Genomic DNA, 24,289 nt, shown 5'->3' on the forward strand with positions numbered 1-24,289 from the left:
GCTCGTCTCGACAGTGACTGAAACCGAGACGAGACGAGACGAATTGCTCGTCTCGTTTTCTGAAATAGGGCCCATAATCATGTTACTCTTTAATAAGATCGTATAATAATATTATCACAAAAAACCTCTCTTAGATCAATCAAGAGGGGTCTGGCTATGTGCACTTTGACCGCTATGACAGTATGCTGTCGACATGTATTTTAAACTGTAGAAATTCCTATACTTAAGTTATCCAATAAAAAAAACTGGTTTTATGGCTTGAAATTATTGAAAATACTATTAATTAACAAAAATAATCGAAGATGATGTGATACTATTTGAAAATTACTTAACAAATTTTATGCTAAATGATCATCCTTGTCGTCATTCTGCTTTCGATTCTCGTAAAATTCGTGGTAAATTGGAGGAACGTATTTCAGCAAATGGGTGATATCCGTGTATTTTGCCTTTCGAATACTATGCTCCTTCAGATAAAGCGGACAGAACCATAAGTCGGATTTTGTATATTTTTGCTATTTGGAACATCAGGAAGGACCAAATTGCTTAACGGGCAAGTTACTCTCCAATTCTATAAAATTTATTAATAAACGTAGGTTTAACCCAATTTTGTAATAAATCTGCAATAATGAAATTACATGAATCAAATATCTCAGAATCACGATAGAACCGACAAGATCAACAAGTTAGTGTTAGTACAATCTGTGTTGCAGCCAGTAAATGGTTCTTCACCATCTACTTCTTTTTCGAAAGTACAGATTCTTCAGAAAAATATTGGAATTCAGATTCACTACTACATTCTGAAAATGTTTGTTGTCCGTAATTTACATTGAAGGGTAATAATTTTCAAAAATGTGTTCAGTAAGAGTGAACCAAGTACAAATATTGATTTTATAAAAAAAAAATGTTTCAACGACAATTGGGTTAGCGTAATTTTGAAAAAGAGTACTTGCACTTAATGAAAGGCCATGGTTGGATTTGCAATCGTTCATGAAAGTTTACTAATTACTCTGCCTGAACATGATGTAATATATTCGATCAATTTTTCAATAGCTATAAATTTTCTGAATACATTATACTTCAATGTGAGTTACTATTCCGTAATCATTGAAGGATGAAGGGAAGAATCTTTTATGCGGAGAAATTCAATATTTCATTTGAAATTCCTTCTATTTTCTGATTGTAAAAACGTTCCTCTCTAATCGCTATGGTCGTATGCACTTGGTTCACTATGACTGCATACTATTATCAGTTTTTGCAGATCAGTTAAAATAAACTTAATTGGCTCTATCAACCAAAGTAAAGCTATCCAACCACTCTACAATTTGCTCTTTGGCACTTCTATCTTTTTTTAATTTCGCTGCAATATCGCTATAAACAATTCTTGGTGAGAATTCAATCAAAATCTTCTATACAATCGAATCCGACCTGTATTGCGACACTGTGGTAATGTGAAGAGAAAGGATTTTTCTGTATTTTCAAACAGAAATATAAAGACGATAGACACCAAGCTTATTAGTTTTAGCAATACATACGGAAACCAGGACTGCATTTTGGGGTCTGTTTCGGAAGATATCACACGTCGGAGAATTATAACATTATTGAAAACCACAAAGTGCTTTACACTTATTTCGGTGAATACACATCCAAAGTTTACAAAAAATAAATCTTGTTTATCTTTCATAATCTTACAAGTTATCAAGTTATGTATCACTGCTCTTTCAAGTGTAAGTAATTTTGACCAGTGTGACAACCATATCCAAATTTCAAACGACCGCAAAGGATTAATTAATCTGATTCGTCGCAAATGAACATCTTGAGGTCATCTCACACTAGGCACCCTAAGTTGGAAAGAGAGCATGTGTAATCAAATGGGAGCATACACACTAGGTAACTGGCAACTTAGGTCGGACCAACTTTTTCGATTTAGGCCGTCTACACATTAGGCAACAGCAACCCGATCTATGTTGGCGATGTCAATCGCATCGCCAACTCAGCTCTGCACATTGAGACAACTCGAACGCGATGAATTCGTTAAGTTTTTATCCGTCATCATAAACTGCCTAATCGCTGGCAGAGATGCCATTTATTTAACTGCCGAAAAAATCATACGGAGAGCAAATTATGAAAAATTGGTTTGAAAAAAACTACTTTACTTGGGATTTTTCTTGACACCAGGCAAAGAAAAAATAAATAAAAACTTAATTTCAGAAATCATCGAATCAAATTAAATGCATACGCGGCTTCTTAAAACTACAATAGAATCAAAAGGGCACATTTGAAATACAATTTACACTATAGCAGAAAAAAAATCTGCTTATCTGGCATTCCTGGATGTACTTTTTTCGAAGGTGTTTCATCTCATATATCAAACAATAATACCATTTTTATTTAAAAAATGTACCGTTGTGTTAATATTCCTCCATGTGTACAATAGATTTCAGAATTTCTTTTTGGTTCTGCTTTTTTTCTAAATTCTAAATATTTCTAAAAAATGGATGTATATATTTATTTTTCGTTGGAGTAATACCACAAACCAGCAAACAATATTTACAAACATAAAAAAATCATTGAAATAAGAATACAGCCGAAAAGAATTATATAAAGAAAACAGAAAAATTTTCAACAATTCTTCTAAAGAATGATTTATGTATACACTAACGCTAAATATAAAAAATTCTCCCAGGGGTCACATATTCGCAGACCGCACCTTCGCACATGGTACAATCGAGAATCAGGGATGATAACGGTTTCCCGGGAAATCTGACCAGAATTATCCAATCTTAGGCTATCTGTTGGTATTTGTTGAATCATTATTATAACCGACGGCATCAAGCTAAAGGTGACATATTTACCTAACATACTTATTTCGGCTCGCTGATAACAACAGACAGCAACAATTGCTGTTAACTTGGAAAAAACACATCCAGCGGATTCTGTGCTTCTTGCTCAATCTCCAATATTATACGCATCCTTGACCAATTCAGCACTCTTCCCGGACGGTATATCAAGAGAACTTGCATATTGATGGCATTTCCTAACGTCAAACGAATATATATTATATATAAACTAAACCAAAGTAGCAAAATACTTACATCTCGTTCGTTCATAGAAACAGATGCGCCAATATTGTAAACACTGTTTTGCATCACCACTGACAGATATTGAAATTCAATGAACGCAGAAATCAAAACGTCAACAGCAATTGAACGAAAAGGTTGCCGACACAAATCGCGCGCGACTCGACATGCTGAGTTGAATCGAAAAAGTTGGTCCGACCAAAGTTGCCAGTTGCCTAGTGTGTATGCTCCCATTTGATTACACATGTTCTCAACTTTTTTGACAGATTCGTTAAGTTGCTTTCCAACTTAGGTTGCCTAGTGTGTAGATGGCCTTAACCTAGCATGTCGAGTCGCGCGCGATGTGTGTCGGCAACCTTTTCGTTGAATTGCTGTTGACATTTCAATTTCTTCGTTCGTTGAGTTTCAATCATGGCTACCAGGGGATTTTTGCAGATGTATTCACATGGTACGAAAAAATGTCTTCACTATCATATTGAACAAAACTAAAATTCCTAACTTAATTTTGAACAATGCTTGATAGATTATTCAAGGTTTATAATAATTGTTGTATATAGAGCATTCATTAAGTTTACCTTGAGGTTTTAATGATTATTTCAATAAATGTGAAAAATATATATTTTGCGCGACCACGAACTAAATTTTATGAGTTTAGAAATGAAGTAATAAATGTTCTATGAGGGTAAGCTTGATAGATTTAAATGGAAAAAATATAAAGGATAACTCTCATTTGGCATTTTTTTATAAATAACCCAGTTTATTTATTTCAGCTTTGATGTTTTGGTTAATTATTGTCAAACGGTACATAACCGGAAAACCTTCGATTGTGAAGTGAATGGCACCGAGATAAAAGTCTCGATTGATTACTATGGACAAAAAGGGTGGGTTATATCTATGATATAACCGCAAGGTTGACATGGGACTACCTTAGCTTAGCAATCATTTGTGTTTGTATTGATTTTATTTGATTGAATGAAACAATTTCCGAATTCAATGGAATTCAATATATTTGCTTTGTGAGTAAAAAGGTAGTATAATGCCATGTGAGGTCTATTCATGCATTTGGATAAATTATATTCTTCGTTACAAGTAAATTTAATGACAGTCTATTTACGTTTGATATGATGACATCTTGGTTTTGAAGTCTGTGTTAGACAAACACATTTCAGTCGGAACAAAAATGCCCCCGATTTGCATGTATTTGCAATTCCGAGTTCCCCAACTAAATACTTTTGTTTTCTAATTTCGCTCATGTTAAGAAAAATCTCATGTAAAGTTGTATTTTTTTTCAAAAACATTTTTCATAAATTGCTCATGATTTCTTTCAGTAAATAAAGAAACGGCATCACTGCCAGTGTATGATGACGGATGAAAACCTAATGATTTCATCACGTTTGAGTTGCCTCAATGTGCAGAGCTGAGTTGGAGATGCGATTGACATCGCCAACATAGATCGGGTTGCGGTTGTCAATGTGTAGAAGGCCTAACTCCTCAGCCTACGATTCAACTCCAAAGGAGCGAACCAAATACAAATGCTTTGATGAGTAATTTCACTACTCTACTGAGAGTCCTATCGCCCCATGATATGCAAGTGTACCACGAGTGAGGTGTTCCTCGATGTTGAAGGTGTTAAGGGTTAATAAATAAAAATACGCCATTCATGTGCTCATTCATTGCATAAGCATAAGGCGCTTTCTTCAACACAGGCCTACAAAAATGCGTTCTTTGCGTCCTGCAACTATGTACCGTTTTGTCACGAATTCCGAACACTTAATTTATAATTGTAAATTTACTGACTTCACTGTTATAAATAATTGGTTTTGTGGTTGTTTTAACTATTTTGTTTACTGCTTTCATGTTAAGTGTAAAAAAAAGGTTAGAGTCTCTATATATATAAAAATCTCGTGTCACGATGTTCGTGGTCGAACTCCTCCGAAACGGCTCGACCGATTTCGATGAAATTATGCACAAAAAACTTGGTAGGCATGAGAATAGGTTGAAAACTATATACGATACCGCTAGGATACCGATTACTATATATTTGATACCGATTAGCAGTGTTGGAATAAATCATCTTCACTAAGATCAAACGCATAGATTTTCGGGCTAGGTTGCATCGAAAACCTATATATTCCGAACGAAAATTAAAATGACAGATCCAGGCAACCATTGAATATGAACAAATGAACTTTTGTCCTTCAATATGTTTTGATGTTTATTTTTTCCACCCAGTGTCATTTTCATCTTGATTATCGGAAACGTCAGAACTGAATTTCGTTTCAGCCAAATGAATATCAGCTGTTGTTAACTTCTAACCTGAGGCTGCTGTGTGCGGTTGGGTTTTGCAGTTGCCGGATGCCCTAATCGGAAATACCTTATGAAATTCCCGATGTCGCAAATGACTTGACGGTAGCTAAAACCACTTGTTGTATCCATTCTGCATATGCCGTTGCTACCGTCTCGCCAAATAAAATTTATTTTGAACTTAAATTCACTGCCAGAACGAATATCGTTTCGGATGTGATGAATATCAATTTATTGCTTTTGATATCCAAAGTATAAATAACAGCGAAATTTTGAACCCCACTCAATGTCGCATTCATTCATTATAGCAAATTTGCTCATGCAACAGCGATATGAACAAAATGAACTCGTTTGTTATTGTCATCAATATAATGAGGGCAGTGTGTTTCAACCTGAAAAAAAGTCAAAGGAACAAAATCATATTCGTTTCTCGTGAATATTTGTTGATATTCTAAGACACTGCCGATTAGTATGGCCCTATGCAGACAATAAAATCTGATTTTTTTTTCTTAAATTTGGCTTTAAAATCCCCCAGCTGTTTTGAAGGGACAAGACGGATATTGCACAAACATTAATCAACGAGATCTCGCTAAATGTAATTTATTCATTATGAACATCATTTTTCATTTTGAATTGTATCATATGCTGATTCTATATGATCAGGACAATGCCATTCTACGATGATGTGAGATGAGATGTTAAGAGCGTGTGTTCATACAAAAAATAGGTCATGTCGGGTTTGGCCCCACATATTGCTGGATACATTCGGTTGAATGGAAGACACGAGGATTACCTCATACACACATTTTCAGTTTGGTTAGTTAGTGGTTAGCTTTCAGTTTGGACAAAATCGATAGGCCAAGGGATATCGATAATGTAATTTCCTTAGAAATTCCAGATCTGTCTACAGATCAACTACCAACCCATATTCTGAAAACCGATCGAGTCAGAATTACCCGAACGGATTGCAATTTTGCATTCTGTAATCCGTTCGACTAGAAACCAATCGAGTTGTGCAAATGTGCCAACCTTGCCATACAACTCGACATAGCAGACATTGAGCTCCGTGTTCCATTTATGTAAACCAAAAATGGTTATGGATTTTCGGGTGAAATAAACCCACTTTTAAAACGAAAATTTTAAATGAAAAATTAGCTCTACATATCAAATGTTTTCTATATAAAAAGGTAATACATTCTCCGCAAGTGGAGAAAATTGAACGAAAATCGTGTCTGGTGATGACTTTATATTATAGATAAAGTTTTGGTGCAAGAAAATGCGAGAAAATTCATAAAAAGGTGAGTTAGGGTCAGAACTTTGTCTTCTATGTATTCAAACGACATCGAGTAATCATTTTAAATTAATCATTGTTAAAATCAATTTGAAGTTGTTTTTGCGGGTCTGCCAATCTGAAATTGCTCCACAAATGCGGATGAATCATTTTGTAGTTTGTTTTGCGGCAAGGCAAGGTCGTCACCAATGTCCTGGAAAAAAGGTAATGAAATGGTAATGTAGTTTCGAACGACATAGCATGCGCTGCCATAACTATTTCGCAAATAGTGACGTCAGTCGTTGTGTTTATCTTTGATTGTCCACCGCATCCATGTAAAAATGCTATTTTCAGGAAGTAATTCATCAATTAAAAACGTACATTTTTGTAGATCTCCCGCTGAATATGAGGCTAATGTGATAGGATAGGATAAAAGTGATGTTTCCATGTGCCATTTTCACTCCCCCACGTTCATAGAAACAAACGAAATTTCATTATTTTACCGTTATGAAGTTGATGTTTCGACTGCTCTCTGGACCTTTCTACCACATGAATAATCGAAATAAGCCACGATATAATAGTCATCAGTTAGAAAACAACCAGTTGAATGATTTCATGACAATTTTGGCTCAAATTATCATGCAACCGTGAGAACTCTCAACATTGTGTTGTTTCTTCCATACACATTCCATATTGAATGCAAATAATTACGACACGATATTTTGCTTGCCAATTCAGATACATTTCGCCTACTGCTCCACCTCTATATGTACCTCATTGGGTCGCCACATTTACATAGAACGATTGAATTTGAGAGGATCGGATTTGGGAATGCAAAAGATGATTTCGATCGAATCATGAAGTCGAATTTCAAATCAATCGGATTCTGGGATACGGGTGACTGTTCGATATTGTTACCACAAACATGGTTTATGCGTGGATCTGAAACTTTCAACGCCTTGCATGGCGGATGTAACAAGCGATTACCTAAAGATTGCACCAACGATCCCAATCGTATCCAGATGTCCAATATAACAACGAAAAAATACTGACAATGGCAGACAATCATCCACAGAAATCAATAATGCAGATGTTCAATCTGACAATCGTTGGGCAGTATCATATTCGCCTCAGCTGAGCAAAACACTCAATGTTCATATTAATCCTGAGTTCTGCAATTCGATGTAAAACATTAAATACATTTGCAAGTCCGTGAATGTGGATGAAATATGTCTGTATTTTAAATTCAGAATACCAATGTGAATACTCTATTGAATGAAAACGACAAAAAATTGCGCTACAAAATAGGCAGGTACATCAACTCCATTGAAGTTGTCTGACGTATCGTTGTTCCCATCAAGGCGGTATAATAAGGTGGAACGTTATGTCAGAATTGCTGTTCAGCCATTACTTGAGTTCGAATTGACAGCGGCCAAATAAACGGCTAGAGTTTCCGAGAAAGAGGATTACAAATGGCATGCAATTGAGGAGTGCATACCGCTATGTATTTGCATGTTTAAGCTGTTGGTATCATTGCATTGCTGCAAGTTATTTTCTTCATTGCTGTTTTACGGGACTTGGAGGTTGTTGCCGTTGCTGCTGGGATTGGTAATTCAGCGATTGTGGGAGCTGTGCTAGTGGGTATATGAAACCGGCGGGCTTGTACCGTACTGCTCTTAGTTCCACTCGCTTTGATCACTTTAGTCGTTGACGATCCATTACGATTGAGTGAGCGCAGCGGTACGCTGTGGATATCCAGGCATGTCGTTTCCCGGCGACTGCTGCTTCAGCTAGAGACTCAACTGATCGTGCGGGTTGTGAGACACAATAGCTAGTTCGATTGAATCCGGCCCAGCGTAGGTAATTGTGTGCAGGAAACGCTATGTAGCATACAAATTGGATCTGGTTTGTTTATAAACAAAAATAGTCGCTGTCATTTTTCATCCCCTCTCGCATCTTCCATGCCTAATCCTCAGACTGTCGAAAACGAACCACCTGGCAATTCCAGCTCCTTGGTTCCCATTTCATTATCACAGTTATAAATCTAACCGTCCATCTTGAAAACGACAAGCGCGTTTTTTCCACCGAGACAACATACGAACGAAATTGATGTTGATTTTCTTCATTTCATTTTTCTACTTTACGACAAAAAAATATTACTTTTTCCACCTTACGTTTAACTTTGAAGAGATCAAACATATCAGTTACATTAATGAAATACAATGAATCAAGAAACATTGTACACATTTTCATTCAAATCTTTTCATTCGTCCTGTTTTGTTGATCACATTCGATTAATTTTATAGATCGTTGGAACATTCAAACACGTTTACAATAAATTATATATGTTTCAGTTAACACTTAAAACTTTCACTAGAAATAATTTATATGGCAGAACAACGTTTGCCGGGTCAGCTGGTCTACTATAAATGGATGAACAAATGATTGTGTATGCAGAAATCTTCATTAAAATCAGTATTAAAATATTGTTCGGAATTTGAGACAAATACATATACATATTTTTATATGTAAATATGTATATGTACTTTTTTTTAGTTTTTTACCATGAATATGTATTTGTAAATAAGTTTTATTTTATTAAGTTTTATTAACATTATCATCTTGAGTAATGAGAAACTGATTGGTGGCCAACAAAGCACAAGTGTGCGAAATTTGAGACAAAACGGTATTGCGTTGGAGGACAACAAATACCGGTCACCCAGGGGAGTCGGTAGAATATACTACTACCATAGTAGAATGCCAAATTGAATACTTTATTGGTACTTTATGGAACCAACAAGTATCTTCTGAACTGACTCAACCATATGATCATCCTTTTGTTTTTGCAAAATTTCATGTTACTACATGATGCGAATAATACAACCTGATACATGCAAATGTGTCTGAGAGTTATACAAACTTTGGATATTGATCCTCCTTACCACTCATCCTAGTCTCATCAAAAACATAGACAGACTCGGGCCTCTCTATCGTTCTTCTCCATTCAACTAAAATAAGACAAGTTATTCTTATCACCGTTTCGTACCCATGTTGATCTCTACGTCATCCACCTACCATGGTGTGCGTCCGCACAGAGACAGCGACGGTCATGCGAACGGAGATTAGCATATTTTGTGAATCGACAACAACTGCAGGGTCCACTTTCGCTCAGTTAGTTGGCAAATTTAGTTCAACCTAAAAGGGGGCGTCGTGCGTTTTTCGCGTGAACGATCGAATGCTTCAAACTTATTGATCGAAGAATCGTGGTTCTTGTTTAATTCGATATAACTGTGAATTGCAAAAATGGCCTCTCGCGTTTTGTCGTTTTCCAGCAGCCCGAAGCATGCGGCTAAGTTTACGGAATTACTCGCTCGAACGTTCTGCAGTGGCCCGAAAAATGTGGGATTCATCGGTTTGGGTAACATGGGCGGACCTATGGCTAGTAACCTGATGGCAAAGGTGAGTATTATGTAATATAATGTTTCGTACAAGCTCACCAATCGCCGGTGATCAACACGTCATTATAAATGCGTAGTAGATGTAACTCTAATTTAGGCATCAGTTTGTATCATTTGGAAGATCCCATGTCGTTGATTAAGAAGTTTAATTTGAATTCGTTGTTGACTGATCAATCAGGTGGCAATATTCATTTTTGCCATGCATTTTAGGAATCCATCAGGTTTGTCTTCTCATTCTGAGTTGGGGGCACGGCACGAAATTTTACGCACACGTTTGACTTATTTCGCTTTACGTACACAAGCTTCTCGCGCTTCATGTCGATTGAATATCATCAATATAGTTGGTGAGTTATATACACTCAAAACACACGTTCGTTGCCAACCAATGCGGTTCCGTGGATAGTTACGCATAAATTGGTCGGTGTTAAATCAGAGCGAACAAAGTCACAAAACTAGAAATTTCGAGTTATTGATTGTATTATGTTAAATTTGTAAGCTACATTCTACATTTATCGGATTTGGAAAATCACGCGTACAGCAAGAATAACTTATCGGAATTGTTTTGAACGCTCAATAGAAACCCTTTGTTTTAACTAGAAATTTCGAGTTATTGATTACATTATGTTAAATTTGTAAGCTACATTCTACATTTATCGGATTTGGAAAATCACGCGTACAGCAAGAATAACTTATCGAAATTGTTTTGAACGCTCAATAGAAACCCTTTGTTTTAACTAGAAATTTCGAGTTATTGATTACATTATGTTAAATTTGTAAGCTACATTCTACATTTATCGGATTTGGAAAATCACGCGTACAGCAAGAATAACTTATCGAAATTGTTTTGAACGCTCAATAGAAACCATTTGTAGCACCAAACTTCAAACTCGTTTTACTCGAAATGATAAAAATGCCACTTGGTCCGGTCTGACTTAACACCGACCAATTGATATTCATATTAACCCTAGATTGGTAACATATTTGTGTTTGCATGATCCGGTAAAGGAGCACATCCCAGTCTTGTAAATTCATCTCGGATGTGCTAAAAAATAGGTGTAAACGGGTGAGAATAAATATGATACACTTATTCGAGGTATATATAACTTGAATAAATTCAGCATATGTAAACGATTGTGAATTTCTCACTGGTGAGAAATCACTGAAGTTGGATGAAGTTCTACTTCAGGTGAATAAATTCACCGAAAATATGCATATATTCATTATAGAAGTTCACGCTAGTGTAAACGGTTGATGCGATTTTCTATAAGAATTCATAACCTATGATATACGAGAGCAACACCAAGGCCTGGACGGCCTTAATGCTTTTTGAGAAATGGATCATGCAGCTTGACCAAAAAATTTCCAAAGAAATTAAAAAGGTATTAATTCTGGAATTATGTGTAATGGTAATGTATCATACTTATATCTATTTCTTCTCAAAGGTTGTCATGGTCGTTGATAACTGTACAGCGCACCCAAAATCTCTCCGACCAAAACTCGAATCGATAAATTTACAATTTTCCACAAATCTTTACTTCGGTAACTCAGCAGCTGGACATAATCAAGAACCTGAATCAGCACTATCGCCATTTTCGATTAATTAGTTCGATTAGTTAAACGAAGACTGCAATAAATGGAGAATATGTGTCCTTTTCAACCTTCATGTTATTCAGCATTATTACTGTATTTAAATGCGCTCTAGGTATTGCATGCAATTGAAATACTTTCACCCTCTAAAATCAATAAGGTTAAATCTGAGACTATTTAAAATAGCCTGAGGAAGCCAAACTTTCCTGGAATGATGATGGTGATATTCCGCTGGCATAATTATTGTGTCGTGAGCTTGCTGATGTCGCCAGTACAGTACCGTTCGATTGCTCAACGTCCTTTTGAAGATTTTGATTAAATTTTCATCAGGAATTGTTTTTATCGATATTGCAGCGAAATTAAAAGAGATAGAAGTTGGGCGTCAAAGAACAAATTGTAGAGTGCTTAGAAAGCTTTAATTTGATTGATAGAAACAATCAAGTTTAGTATGAATTTTTAGGGATGAAATTAATAATTACAAATAAAAAAAAAACTAACTTTTAAATTTTCCACTTCCAAAATTTTATTTTATTTTATTTTTACGTGTCCAGCAGGTACATAATTTTGTTTTTCACTTTATTAAAGATTCTGAATCCAAAATTAACAAAGATTTGGGCTCACAGCATGAAAGGAGGATGTTATTGAGAAAGACTTAGTTATAGAGGACAGAGATTTAAAAGGCAATAGTACTCCAGGTGACATTTTTTCACTTGGTTCACTCTGACTGGACATTTTTTTTAAATTATCTTCGATCATAACAATTTAGAAAAGAAAGGAATGAAACAAATGAACAAATATCGGATTTTCATCAGGAGAACGTAGATTCGTCGCCGTGTCTCAAAAAACATAAGCATGCTGTTTCTTAATTTTGGAAGAAAAAACCACGTAAGCGTAATAAAAAAAATCATATCACGGAATTTGTCTGACTAAAGCTTGATCATATCACGGAATTTGTTTGACTAAAGCTTGATTCGTTTAGAATCCGGAACCTTTGGAGGCGAATGAACTGCAAAGTTTAAAACCACTTAAAAACAATGACCGAAACGAATGCGGAACCAAAAAACAAATTATATTATATACATTTTCGAGTTCATTGTCTTGTTTGTGACGAGAACCTTTGTCTCCTATCTAAAGTTGCAATATCCTTGTCAAACCAAGAACTTCCTGGAAAATTTATCAGCAAAAACGAACCTAAATTTGCTGGAGAAATCTTTTCTGGTAGTGGGCTTATAGAATTTCAGGCTTGGGAGCTGTCCAAAATCCTCCTTCACGTGCGTCTCTTCATCCATCAGGATGCATGCTTCGTACATCGTCCAAACCTTGTTGTACAGGGCCCCTTTAGGCTACCAGATTTTGCTTCAGCATCCTGTTTGATTGCTTTCAGGCACAGAAATTACGATAACCTTCCCGCATACGGATCCTCTGGATGGTACTTTGGTTAGAGTTGCGTTTCTGGGCAGTCCTAGAGTCCAGGGTTTGCCATAACTGTTCTCAATACCTTCAACCTTAACTTCCGATAGTATGTTCCACTACGACGCGTCCTCTGATCCATCCCAACAAAAGTTTTACGTCCACGGAAGCGTTTCAGCACATCATACACTGTCGATACAGCCACTTTCAGCGATTTTAGTGCCTGATCACGCCTGATTTTTAACTTGAATGTCCAATATGATTTCTTCTCTCGAACTCCATCCTTCACTACTTTTTCAAAACAAAACGGATCAACATGAAACGTTTACCGTTGAAAGATTAAGGTTTTCCAAACAATTTGATTTCCTAATTGCCTAATGCCTAATGATTTCGGATGCGCGTACTACGATCGCTGCTATAAAATGAGCAGTGAATCTGGATTCTAAGTGAATCCAGTTTTAACATAAACTGTAATTAGAAGAAAATGTTTTTTATTTATTGTAGTTTAAAGATACAATATTTTTAATCCTCTCGAATGAAAATTCGAACTTTAGGCTTGATACATGCGTTCAACTTCTACACAAGCTGCTGGTCAATCTCATCGGCAGCTTTTTTTCCCGGTATCTGGACATTGAACTGGCATTTTAGTCACTTTTTACACTGTTCTTCAGCTTAGCTTTTATGATACTCCAATACATTTTGATTGAACAATATTTCGATATTGGCAACTCGCCAAATCCATAACTTCGCGGGACTCCGGACGAACCTAATAAACGACAATACACGTCGTTCCAATCGTGGGTTCCAGTCATTTGTTGATGTATAGCTGTTCGTTCATGTTGTGGTTGTGATGGAAATCGGAATCTTCCGGCCACAGCTGCAGATTCCTAGCCAGATCATCAACTGACCGGTAAACTTGTCCGCAAAAACATTTTTTCCTTTCTTGGGAACATCTACGCGAACCCGGATATCATCTATATAAGCAAATAAGAATATACAGTTGATGATAACCCTCCGATCATTACAGGGTCATAAGCTACATGTCTTCGATATCTCGGCGGACGCAAAAGAGGCATTGAAGGCCAAGGGGGCAGTCACCTACGACAATGTGTCGGACCTGTCCAAGGCTTCGGACTTCGTCATCACAATGTTACCGAACAACGATATTGTGGCGAACACCTATGACACAATTCTGTCCGGTGGCGTCAACACCAAGACATTTTTCGTGGATTCCAGTACTATCGATCCCAATGTAGCCAAAGCCGTGCAGAAGAAAGTTAAATCAGCTGGTGCGACCTTCGTGGACGCTCCCGTGTCAGGAGGTGTACCAGGGGCAAAAAATGCCACGCTGACCTTTATGGTAGGCGGTACCCAGGAGGAATATGACCGCGTGAAAAGATTGCTTGAAGGCATGGGTAAAAAGATTACGCATTGTGGAGGTTATGGCATGGGACAAGCCGCCAAGGTGTGCAACAACATGATGTTAGGTATCTCGATGTGTGGTCTAGCAGAGTGCATGAACTTGGCCATTAGGTGAGGTGTATACGGTTTATATATTAACGTTTTCATCAATTATAATCCTTTCACAGACTCGGTTTGGACCCGAAGGTATTCAGTGATATCATCAACGCATCCACTGGTCGTTGTTGGGCCTCTGAAATCAACAACCCAGTGCCTGGAGTGATTCCAACTGCTCCAGCAGCGAATGCGTACGCAGGAGGTTTTGCCACGGGTCTGATCACAAAGGATCTAGGTATAGCTTCGGCGGTGGCAACCACTTCCAACACGCCAATTCCGTTAGGTGCCCTTACTCACCAGATCTACCGCACGCTGATGGCAAAAGGTTTGGCGAACAAGGATTTCTCGGTGGTTTACGATTTTATTAAGAATGAAGATAAAGCCTAAGAGGTATCGTGTGATGGCCAGGGGTCGTTCTTTCAAAAAGCAAAACGTCTTCCAGAGAGTGCATTTACTATTTTAACGGACATACAGAACATATAAACATACAGACATAGTTTTATTTTCGAAGAACACCTTTTGTAATACAATGATCCATTTTTTCTTATCCGTTTGTGTTCCAAGCTTGATAAAATTAAGATTGGTCTGTGTTGATGACATCCTGTTTGTAGACAAATTCTCTCATATACGATCGGGTTGTAGAATCGCAGCTTTGCTCGCAAGAGTAGATGGCCAAAGTGCCCCAGTCAATGTTGTCGTTTTTCAGATGGTTCAGCAGCTGTGGCATTATCTGATGAATTTAGAACAATTTAACAGATTTAACCTATATTGTTTCCGATTGGTTACTAAATGCGTTGAATACATTATATACTGTTCAACCCTAAAGGAAATTTGGGTATTTGATAAATTATCCCGGCAAACATCGTCCGTCCAAAATTTATTTTTCGTTATCACATCCACGTTTTCTTACTAAGCGCACGTTCATGGGTCCAATCGCAGAATTGTTCATTGATTGATCTACTAGCTTTTAAAATTATTTTTGACTATAAAATTTCAGTACTTCCACCAATACTCGACATTATAATATCATTTATTTTCAGACACAATTCGCGTTCAAGATTTTTAAACCACTTGCAAATAACATGTTCCTCCGTTACATGGAATAAATATTTGATACATAAAATATGATAGAATTAAGACAGACCTAAATCAGACAATTCCTTTCTCGAGTTTTGCTCTTATCAACACATTCGGCGACCCATTTAGATAAAAGACGATATAGGAGTGCGTTTTATCACATTAAAATCCATTTCCACTTTCGAATGAAGATCAATTTCGTTACCGCAAACATTAAATGGACTAACAACGATAGTCAATATGTAATTGTAGAACACGTGCGAATTGAGTTTTTCGAATTTTCCCATTTTCCTTCAGAGTTTTCCGAAAATTTTCAATTGTTATGTTTGGTTGGAATATGTGTATTATTTTTATGGAATCCCCTCTCCATTCCAGAGAAGGGAGGGGTGTTATACCATCATAGAAACATTTCTCGTACCCAAAAACCCTCACATTCCAAATTCGGCTCCATTTGTGTTTCATTTGTATGGCAGCCTCCCCTTAGAGAGAGGGGAAAAGTGTCGAACTACCATAGAAACGTTTATCGATCCCTAAAACCACTATATGCCAAGTTTGATTCAGAGTATTCAGATTCAGTTATTCAGCGCAACCCATGTAGAAGGGGAGGAATGTCAAACCACTTAAGAAGCGTTTCTTTTCTCCTAAAACCTTTTTTTTTTTTTTTTTTTCGTTTCATTTGTTTGATTAATTTTCGAGTAATGTAGAAATTTGTGTTTCATTTGTATGGCAGAGGGGGGAGGGGTCTCGAACTATCATAAGAATCTTCCCCGACCCCAAAAAACCCCTACGTACCAAATTTCATGTCGATCAGTTCAATAGTTTCCGAGTCCATAAGAATCAGACAGACAGACAGAAATCCATTTTTAAATGTATAGATAGATCAGACAATTTTTTGTATCAGAACAAAATCTGTCATCTAGAATGTGTAATGTAAAAAGGGACAGAGAGAGTTTTCCCTATAAATTCACAACCAGGGCTCAGCATAGTCATAGTCAACTGAGGATAGTCTGCTGACTATCTGACTGACTATATCCGTAGTCAGTTAGTAATGACTTTTGGCTTCTTCACGCAGTTTCTCCGCCAAAACGACTAAACAGTCAGTCGGGCGTTTAGTCGCTATCTCCCTCTACCGACTCGACTATATCATTTCATTCTTTCCAGTCAAATTGTCCTCATTGCATTATGAAGTGACTTCCCCCAAAACGAATTCACTCCTCTCTTTCTAGATTCTTTTGTATCGTACACGAAAATTACTCACACGTAAAAAAAAAGCATACAGTGTGTGTGCGCGCTATTTTGCACGCTATTTACTAATACTAACGCGAGGACCTTTATAGCATACTTGATAAATGTCTAAGTTCGTTGGTTTGAGTTCACGATGGGTAAACAATAAACCGTCCATTGATGGGGTGACTTCTTTTTTGCATTAGAAATCATGCTTTCTTTTCGTAGAAATAAGATTGCGCCCGCGGGTATAAAATTACTGTCAGGGGGAAATGGAAGTGTGGACTGAAGTCAGTTGAATGAAGAGGCAGATTTGTGTTCATTAGTCGAGTCAGTTAAAGTAACCACTAACTGGACTAGTTCACCAGTCATCCTCGCTAGTCAACGCTAGTCAATTCATTTTCTAGTTAAATTAATTTTTTATTGTGAGCGACTGCCGAAGCAATTCTAGTCGAATCTCCTATAGGATGTCCTCGAGAGCAGTGCTCCCTTACCCGGGTTGATTTTAGTTTGTGGAATCGTAGATCGGTTGGTGGTGTTAGAATCTGCGGAGAGCATTCAACAAGACTGAATTTCGCCTTACAGCCTCATCAATAGCCGCTTCCTCGTTCAAAGAATAATTCCGCCAAGCTCTGTAAAGTATTCAACCACATCATGTACATAATGAATTAAACTACAAAAATCGCCTCCTAACGGGTGTACATCGTTCTCCTGTTTTATCTTATCTTTTTGTTTTAGAGAGGCTTTAAACTTTACAGTTTATTCACCTCTAACTGGGTGTGTATCGAGATTCTGTTTAGTTATGGTGGGTTTACATTAGGGAGATCTATAGCTATAGATGGATTTATTCATATTTATATTTTATGCTCCCGTGGCCGAGTGGTTAGCGTCCCATACTATCATGCCGGGGGTTCGGGTTCGATTCCCGTTCTGACCGGGGGATTTTTCGTCAAAGAAAATTCTTCCGGCTTGCACTGTGATCACGCGTATTCTAGAGCTTGCCACTCCAGAGTACATTTAAGGCGTGTTATTCGGCATAGAAATCTCAACCAAGTATTACTAATAAAAATGACGCAAGTAATGCTACTTTGAGAAGGCAAAAGTTCCACTGGAACGTTAGTGCCATCCAAGAAGAAGAAGAAGGATTTATTCACCCGAAAATAGATGTAAACGGGTGAAAATATATATGATACACTTCTTCGAGGTATATATGTATAGACTGTATAGAATAAATTCAGGCATATGTAAACGCTGGTGAATTTCTCACTGGTTAGAAATCACTAGAGTTGGATGCAGTTCTACTTCAGATGAATATATTATATAAGTTCGCGCTAGTGTAAACGGTTGATGCGATTTCTGTAAATCTCATCATATTTCTTAACACGAATATATCACTAGTCTAAACCCACCCTTAGTTGCATCTCTTGGAAGAACACAAACCGTGTTTCAAAATTGATGGAAAGACTTGGCTCCCACGGAGAACTATTTGTTCCCCAATTTGTATAAATGACTTCGTTTATTTAAACGAGGAGGTGAATACAGAAACGGTTGGCTGTTTTTCTAACTTGGTCAAATCCTATTGTTCAGAAGAGAGCCACTAGAGCATCGTTGGACAAAGTGTATAACCCTAGAAGGAGATTATGTTGAAGAATAACAAAGCCTCCTGTTTGTCGCGATCACGTTGATATCTGCATACGCAACACAAAGGTCGTCGTCAGCTTGAGCTTGGGCAGACTGTACACTTCGTAGTTGCTCTCTGTTATTGACATGAACCAGCGAAATTGCACAAAAAACACATTGAATGAAGCTTGGTACGATCAGTCCCTCCTGCTAGTATGTTCAGTCTTATGGCGGGTTTACATTAGGGAGATCTATAGCTATAGATGGATTTATTCACGTGAATATAGGTGTAAACGGGCGAGAATAAATATGACACACTTATTCGAGGTATATATAACTTGAATAAATTCAGCATATATAAACGCTTGTGAATTTCTCACTGGTAAGAAATCACTAAAGTTGGATGCAGTTCTACTTCAGGTGAATAAATTCACCGAAAATATGAATATATTCATTATAGAAGTTCACGCGAGTGTAAACTGTTGATGCGATTTCTATAAATCTCATCATATTTCTTCACATGAATATATCACTAGTCTAAACCCACCCTTAGACGCGTTGATCCCAAGCCCAATCTACCCTGCTTCGTGTTTCAATCTGGTATACAAGTCCGCTACCGTGGCATGTGTTCTTCCAATTTTTTTACTGAATTTTATGCCCATTTATTGATGAGAGAATTTTTTTTTCGTCAACAGTAAATTTATGGGAAGTTATCAGACCGGATTCATGCCCGGTCGTTCGATGACGGTCCACTGTGTTGGATCCTCTAAAAGTGTCACGAGTATCAGCTTCATACGCACCACAACTTCTTCGATTTGCTTTGGAGAATCATGAACGAACACGACTTGTCTCGAAAAATGACAAGACTTATTCAGGTAACGATGAACGGTGTGCGTATCTCAGGTGATCTGTCGGAAGCTTTTGAGACAGGGAACTTCGACAAGACGATGGGCTCTCATGTCTACTCTTTAACGTAGCGCTGATGTGGACATGATCAGATCCGGCTTCGAAGCCGGCTATTCGTCTCTTTATTAGCAAATACTAAATTGAGAGAAACGGTATGTGACATGATGCAAATAAAGTGTTAGATGTAAGGGAGAAATAAACACATTTTTAAATAAAAATTTTGAACGAATATTTTCCGTTTAGAATGAGTATCTAATTAAACTTTGCACAGTGGCGATATCGTAATCAATGAGGTTATACCGAGGTGCGATTATTGTAATTGAAAAAAAAAATCCGAGACTGCACAAAGAACACCGAACTTACTTCGTATGAGAACATCTTCAAACGCTGCAGAGGTCGTTTTTACTACTTAGAAGAAGATCAAAATTATCTGATTGCAACCTTTTAAGACCCGATGTTCAGTTCGGACCATTAACCATCATTAAAATCAAAATCATCTTACAAAAATATCTTGAGACGAATCTTCTGAGAAGAGCAGTTCATTGCCGTCTTCAACGAAACGAAAGTGATGGAACTGAATGAAACTATCCGGTATCAAGCCGGATAGCGTTTCATCTCTAATCACAACCGTCACGCCTTTGTGATTCTTCTGTCAGCTAGAAGAGAGGTCTAGCAACGAGGAGCAGGCAGTTATTTTACAACCGGGAAGCACATAACAACAGTCTAATCTAGAAATGAAACGAATATTCGGTATCCTACCTATCCGGTCAATATTTGGTATCCGGTACACACAGAAAGATAGAAGCATTCAAGTATTACATATCAAAACTTGGAGCTTTAAAATTATGTATATCCCATCTTCATGTGTTTGGATTCTAGAATCATTTAAAAACTTCGACTTCGTGCTCCTTTCCAATATTTTTTGTCGAGTGTAGAATCATCGACATAGTATTATTTAAAAATTATTATTGAAGTATTATTTGAATCTTATTAACACCTTCTCCATGTGACACCGACTATTACTATAATGGGTACATGGAAATGGCATTTTCAAACATGTTTTTATACAATTTAGTCAATTAATCATCGAAATATCAGTGAGAATCTTCAAAAACTGAGTTCAAACTGCTAGAAAAAGGATAGTTTTGTACACTTTTAAACTAAAATAGAGTATTTATTCGCCAATTTCTGCAAGTTGGTGACATATGTCCTCCATAATTGGTACACTTACCCTATAGGGTCTGATCACGAACTTCACGATGGAAACGAAATGATTCGTATCCGCGTTGATGGCATACAGCTTCGTATTACAAAATGGAGGAGTAGGCATGGCCATATGGGTTTGAAGAAGAAATGAAAACACTTTAAGAATAAAAAATTATGAAAAATATTTTTTCTAAATCAAATTAGTACTTTATGTAAACTAAACCCAATTTTGCTTGCAAGTAGTGAAAAAATATCATACAAAAATTGTGTGTCAAGATAATTTTATATTGTAATGGTAAGTTTTGGTGAGAATATTTGAAAATTCATAGAAAATAGTTTAAATTAGGAACAGAACAACGTACTTCTAGTAGGTAAATAACACCAAGAAAAAAATTTCATACAAATTTTAGCAATTTAAAACTGCCTTAGGGCCGACTAATCTGATAGAGAATAGTTGACATCATACAAACTATTGTATAACCAGATGTCGACACCATTCCGCCGTTAACACGAAATCAAGGTTATATGCACTTCATTTCGTTTTCACCGTGAAGTGACGTTCGTGATCAAGTCCATAGAGATGCACATGGTTTATAACCGTCAACATAACAAGATTTTGAAAATACTTGTCCTACGCGTGTCGAAGTAGGATTGATGATCTGCGTGAAATTGTCGTACGCTTCTCGTGACTTCCAACGAGAAAATGATTTAATTTTTGGTTTAGTGCAGGCCAGCCATCATGTCAACCAGTTGGGGACTTATGTGTCGCGTCTAGAACTGCCAACGAATGTGGAGCTGTTTGATTTTTCAATCTAGCAGCATATGTGGTTGGGGACACAACAACCCACGACCATGTGCATTTCCGAGCGGGGGAGATAAATTCGTACTAGCCTTGTGATTTGATGTACATGCAATCGCGCCTGGATAATGTGCGTCGGAGCGGAGTATGCGGGTACATTTTGCAGTGCCAATTACTACAGCGTTGAAAGTAAAGCCGGACTTCTGTTGCTGTGTATTGCATCATATTGTCGGAGCACCCAATTGAAAACGCTATCGTACTTTGTTGGCAGTAAAATTTCCTGGTTGAATGACCTGGTTAAAATGAAAAAGTCGCTTTCAAACCACAGTTACAGATAGTCTGCCAAAGAAATTTCTGAACAGTCATATCGAATGTAGATACTAGGACTGAGCGACATCCGTTCACCATTGACCATCCATAGAAAAAAAAAACTCTGCTCTTATCTGGACATAGGATGAGAAAGCTTACTAGAGTTAGTCTTGTAAGTTAAAATATTCCGGTGAAGAATAGTTCTCAGGGTTCTACATGAGAAATTTCCAACAAAAGCATTTAAATTCAAACGGACTACTTTGGCCTAGGCCACGCTTGACCTAGACCAAATAAACGAAAACGTAGAGCTGTTCGCAGATTTGTTTTTGCAACGAGACTCTTTCTTCCACCAAAGAAACCAGAACATACGATCACTCTAATACCCTGTGTTTGTTGAACAAACCGAATGAATCATACCTGAAATTCGAAAACTCTCCGGCTTCCACACTCTTCACATGGAGGAATTTCTTCGGGAATTTTTGGAGACAGCCAAAGTGGCACGCCTCCACGATGGTATCGAAGAATCTATAGAATAAAAGTTAGTAATCATTGACTAGAAAGTTATTAAAATAGAAAACCTGTTGGGGCTCATTTGCAGTTCGCTTCTTGAACTCAGCAAAATGTTTGTCTTCAACCTGCTCAGAGTATTGGTCAAACTCATTCTCCGATAATTCGCTTAGTTCCCCAATATTTCTCTCTTCCACCATTTTTGTATACTCTTGCATCTGCTTCTTTTCTTTTTCTTCTTCAGAAAGTTTTTCTTGTGAATCCTGGAACAAATGTAATAAACACGAGTATAAAAGAACAAAATGCTCAACTAACCATTTCTTCCGGCTCAATAACAATTCCTGACTCGGGGAATAAAACAGATCCAATAAAAGAGGCCGGTGTGGTTTCCTCGCTGGTTCCGCATTGCGTTTTATGACCGTTCTTCCAATCGATACGCTGATGTACAACGCCACAATAGTTGGCCTTTTTGCACTTTGAACATAGCTGTTGTCCGCGACAGCCACAAACTACGCAAAGTGGAACAGAAGATTTAATCGGATCCGCTGGTTCTTCTTCGTTGGGAGGATTGCAATCATAATACGCATTCCTCAAGGGTAACTGACTTCGAAATACTTTGATGTTTCTGAAAAATAAATTATTTATGTATGTACACTTCAATACAACACACTCTCTAAGTCTAGAACCGATCGTTTCCCTAAAATACCTGTTCTGGTTCGGCTCATAACAAGACGCGTTCAAACAAACGAAAACGAATAGTGTTCTGTGGAAACAATTCGGTTTCTCTTCAAGTGGTGCGTAAACCTAGAACGAATAATGGAAAAAAGAGAAACGGGGATGAAATCTGAAAATCGTCTATGATTATGATTTTGCATTCACATGACAAAAACTCAAATAAATTAAAGGTGTTATTTTACCTGGCATAAGAATGAGCAGGGTTCATTGCACGAATCACACAACAGATCCTTAGCACAAGGAATATTCCCTAATTCTAGCCAAGATGGTGTTCCACCAACTTTACTGGGAAAGTAATTGCTATAAAGCAACCAAGGTTCAATTGATTCAATGAATCCAAGATCCACAGACGAACACATTTTGTTTCGATCTAGAAAAACCTCGAATCACGCAGACTGAACTCAAGAGCACGTGTGTTTTGTTTTGAAACGTATGTTTACTCATTTATCATTGCTTGATGATACAGCAATGAGGTACATATAGAGGTGGAGCAGTAGGCGAAGTATATCTGTATTGGCGAGCAAAATATCGTGTCGTATTTATTTGCATTCAGTATGGAATGTATATGGAGAGACAAAACAATGTTGAAAGTACTCACGGTTGCATGATAATTTGAGCCAAAATTCTCATGAAATCATTCAACTGTTTGTTTTTTAACAGGTGTCAAAAATCGTATGCTTAGTTCTCGAAAGTAGACTTTCCGAGATCTCGCACAGCACGCAAAAGAGACAGTGTGCTTTGCCCTATTCAGCCTCATATCTCACACAATCACTGCGAGCTGTGTGCAATAAATGAATGAATTGATTGGATGACTTCAGCAGCGATATTTGTATGAAACAGTGCTTCATCACTAATTGTTCTACGTGCCATATTACGAAGATTAAAATTTTAACACCAGAAGCACAACTTCCCCCGACAGCACCAAATGTCACTTTGTGCATCACTCATGTTGAGGTGCAACGAGGTATTCTTGACCCATCTCAATTCGCTTTGACGGCGGAATGGTTTCGACATCTGGATACGTTTGTATGAGGCCAACTATTCTCTATCAGATTAGTCGATCCTAAGGCAGTTTTAAATTGCTAAAATCTGTATGAATTTTTTTCTTGGCGTTATTTACCTAATAGAAGTACGTTGTTCTGATTGTAATTTAAACTATTTTTTTTAATTTTCAGATATTCTCAACATAACCATTATAATATAATACACAATTTTATATGATATTTTTTCACTACTTGCAAGCAAAAGGGATTTTCATTTGCATAGTGTACTAGTTTGGTTT

The 24,289-nt window shown here is 37.2% G+C and overlaps 2 protein-coding genes, 1 long non-coding RNA gene and 1 pseudogene across 3 annotated transcripts; 2 read left to right on the plus strand and 2 right to left on the minus strand.

Annotated features, from left to right (window-relative positions):
- Positions 1-2,491: 2,491 nt before the first annotated feature.
- Positions 2,492-3,246, minus strand: LOC129769647 (uncharacterized). The gene is made up of 3 exons (XR_008741934.1): positions 3,093-3,246; positions 2,853-3,034; positions 2,492-2,789 (listed from the first exon to the last, which is right to left on the minus strand). It is a non-coding gene; the product is annotated as an uncharacterized LOC129769647 (long non-coding RNA).
- A 6,492-nt stretch (positions 3,247-9,738) lies between these two features.
- On the plus strand, positions 9,739-15,171 carry LOC129768591 (probable 3-hydroxyisobutyrate dehydrogenase, mitochondrial). Its single transcript, XM_055770338.1, has 3 exons — positions 9,739-10,110; positions 14,134-14,639; positions 14,696-15,171. Exons 1-3 carry the CDS (start codon positions 9,955-9,957, stop codon positions 15,009-15,011), a joined length of 978 nt encoding a protein of 325 aa, XP_055626313.1. The 5' UTR covers positions 9,739-9,954; the 3' UTR covers positions 15,012-15,171.
- Positions 15,075-23,451, minus strand: LOC129768590 (programmed cell death protein 2). Its single transcript, XM_055770337.1, has 6 exons — positions 23,190-23,451; positions 22,979-23,076; positions 22,588-22,897; positions 22,344-22,535; positions 22,183-22,290; positions 15,075-15,354 (listed from the first exon to the last, which is right to left on the minus strand). The coding sequence occupies exons 1-6, from the start codon at positions 23,364-23,366 to the stop codon at positions 15,199-15,201; spliced, it is 1,041 nt and encodes a 346-aa protein (XP_055626312.1). The 5' UTR covers positions 23,367-23,451; the 3' UTR covers positions 15,075-15,198.
- LOC129772264 (U4 spliceosomal RNA) lies at positions 19,711-19,792 on the plus strand (annotated as a pseudogene).
- Positions 23,452-24,289: the final 838 nt, after the last annotated feature.

This window comes from Toxorhynchites rutilus, chromosome 2 (genome assembly GCF_029784135.1).
Source record: "Toxorhynchites rutilus septentrionalis strain SRP chromosome 2, ASM2978413v1, whole genome shotgun sequence".
In the NCBI taxonomy this organism is placed as follows: Eukaryota; Metazoa; Arthropoda; class Insecta; order Diptera; family Culicidae; genus Toxorhynchites; species Toxorhynchites rutilus.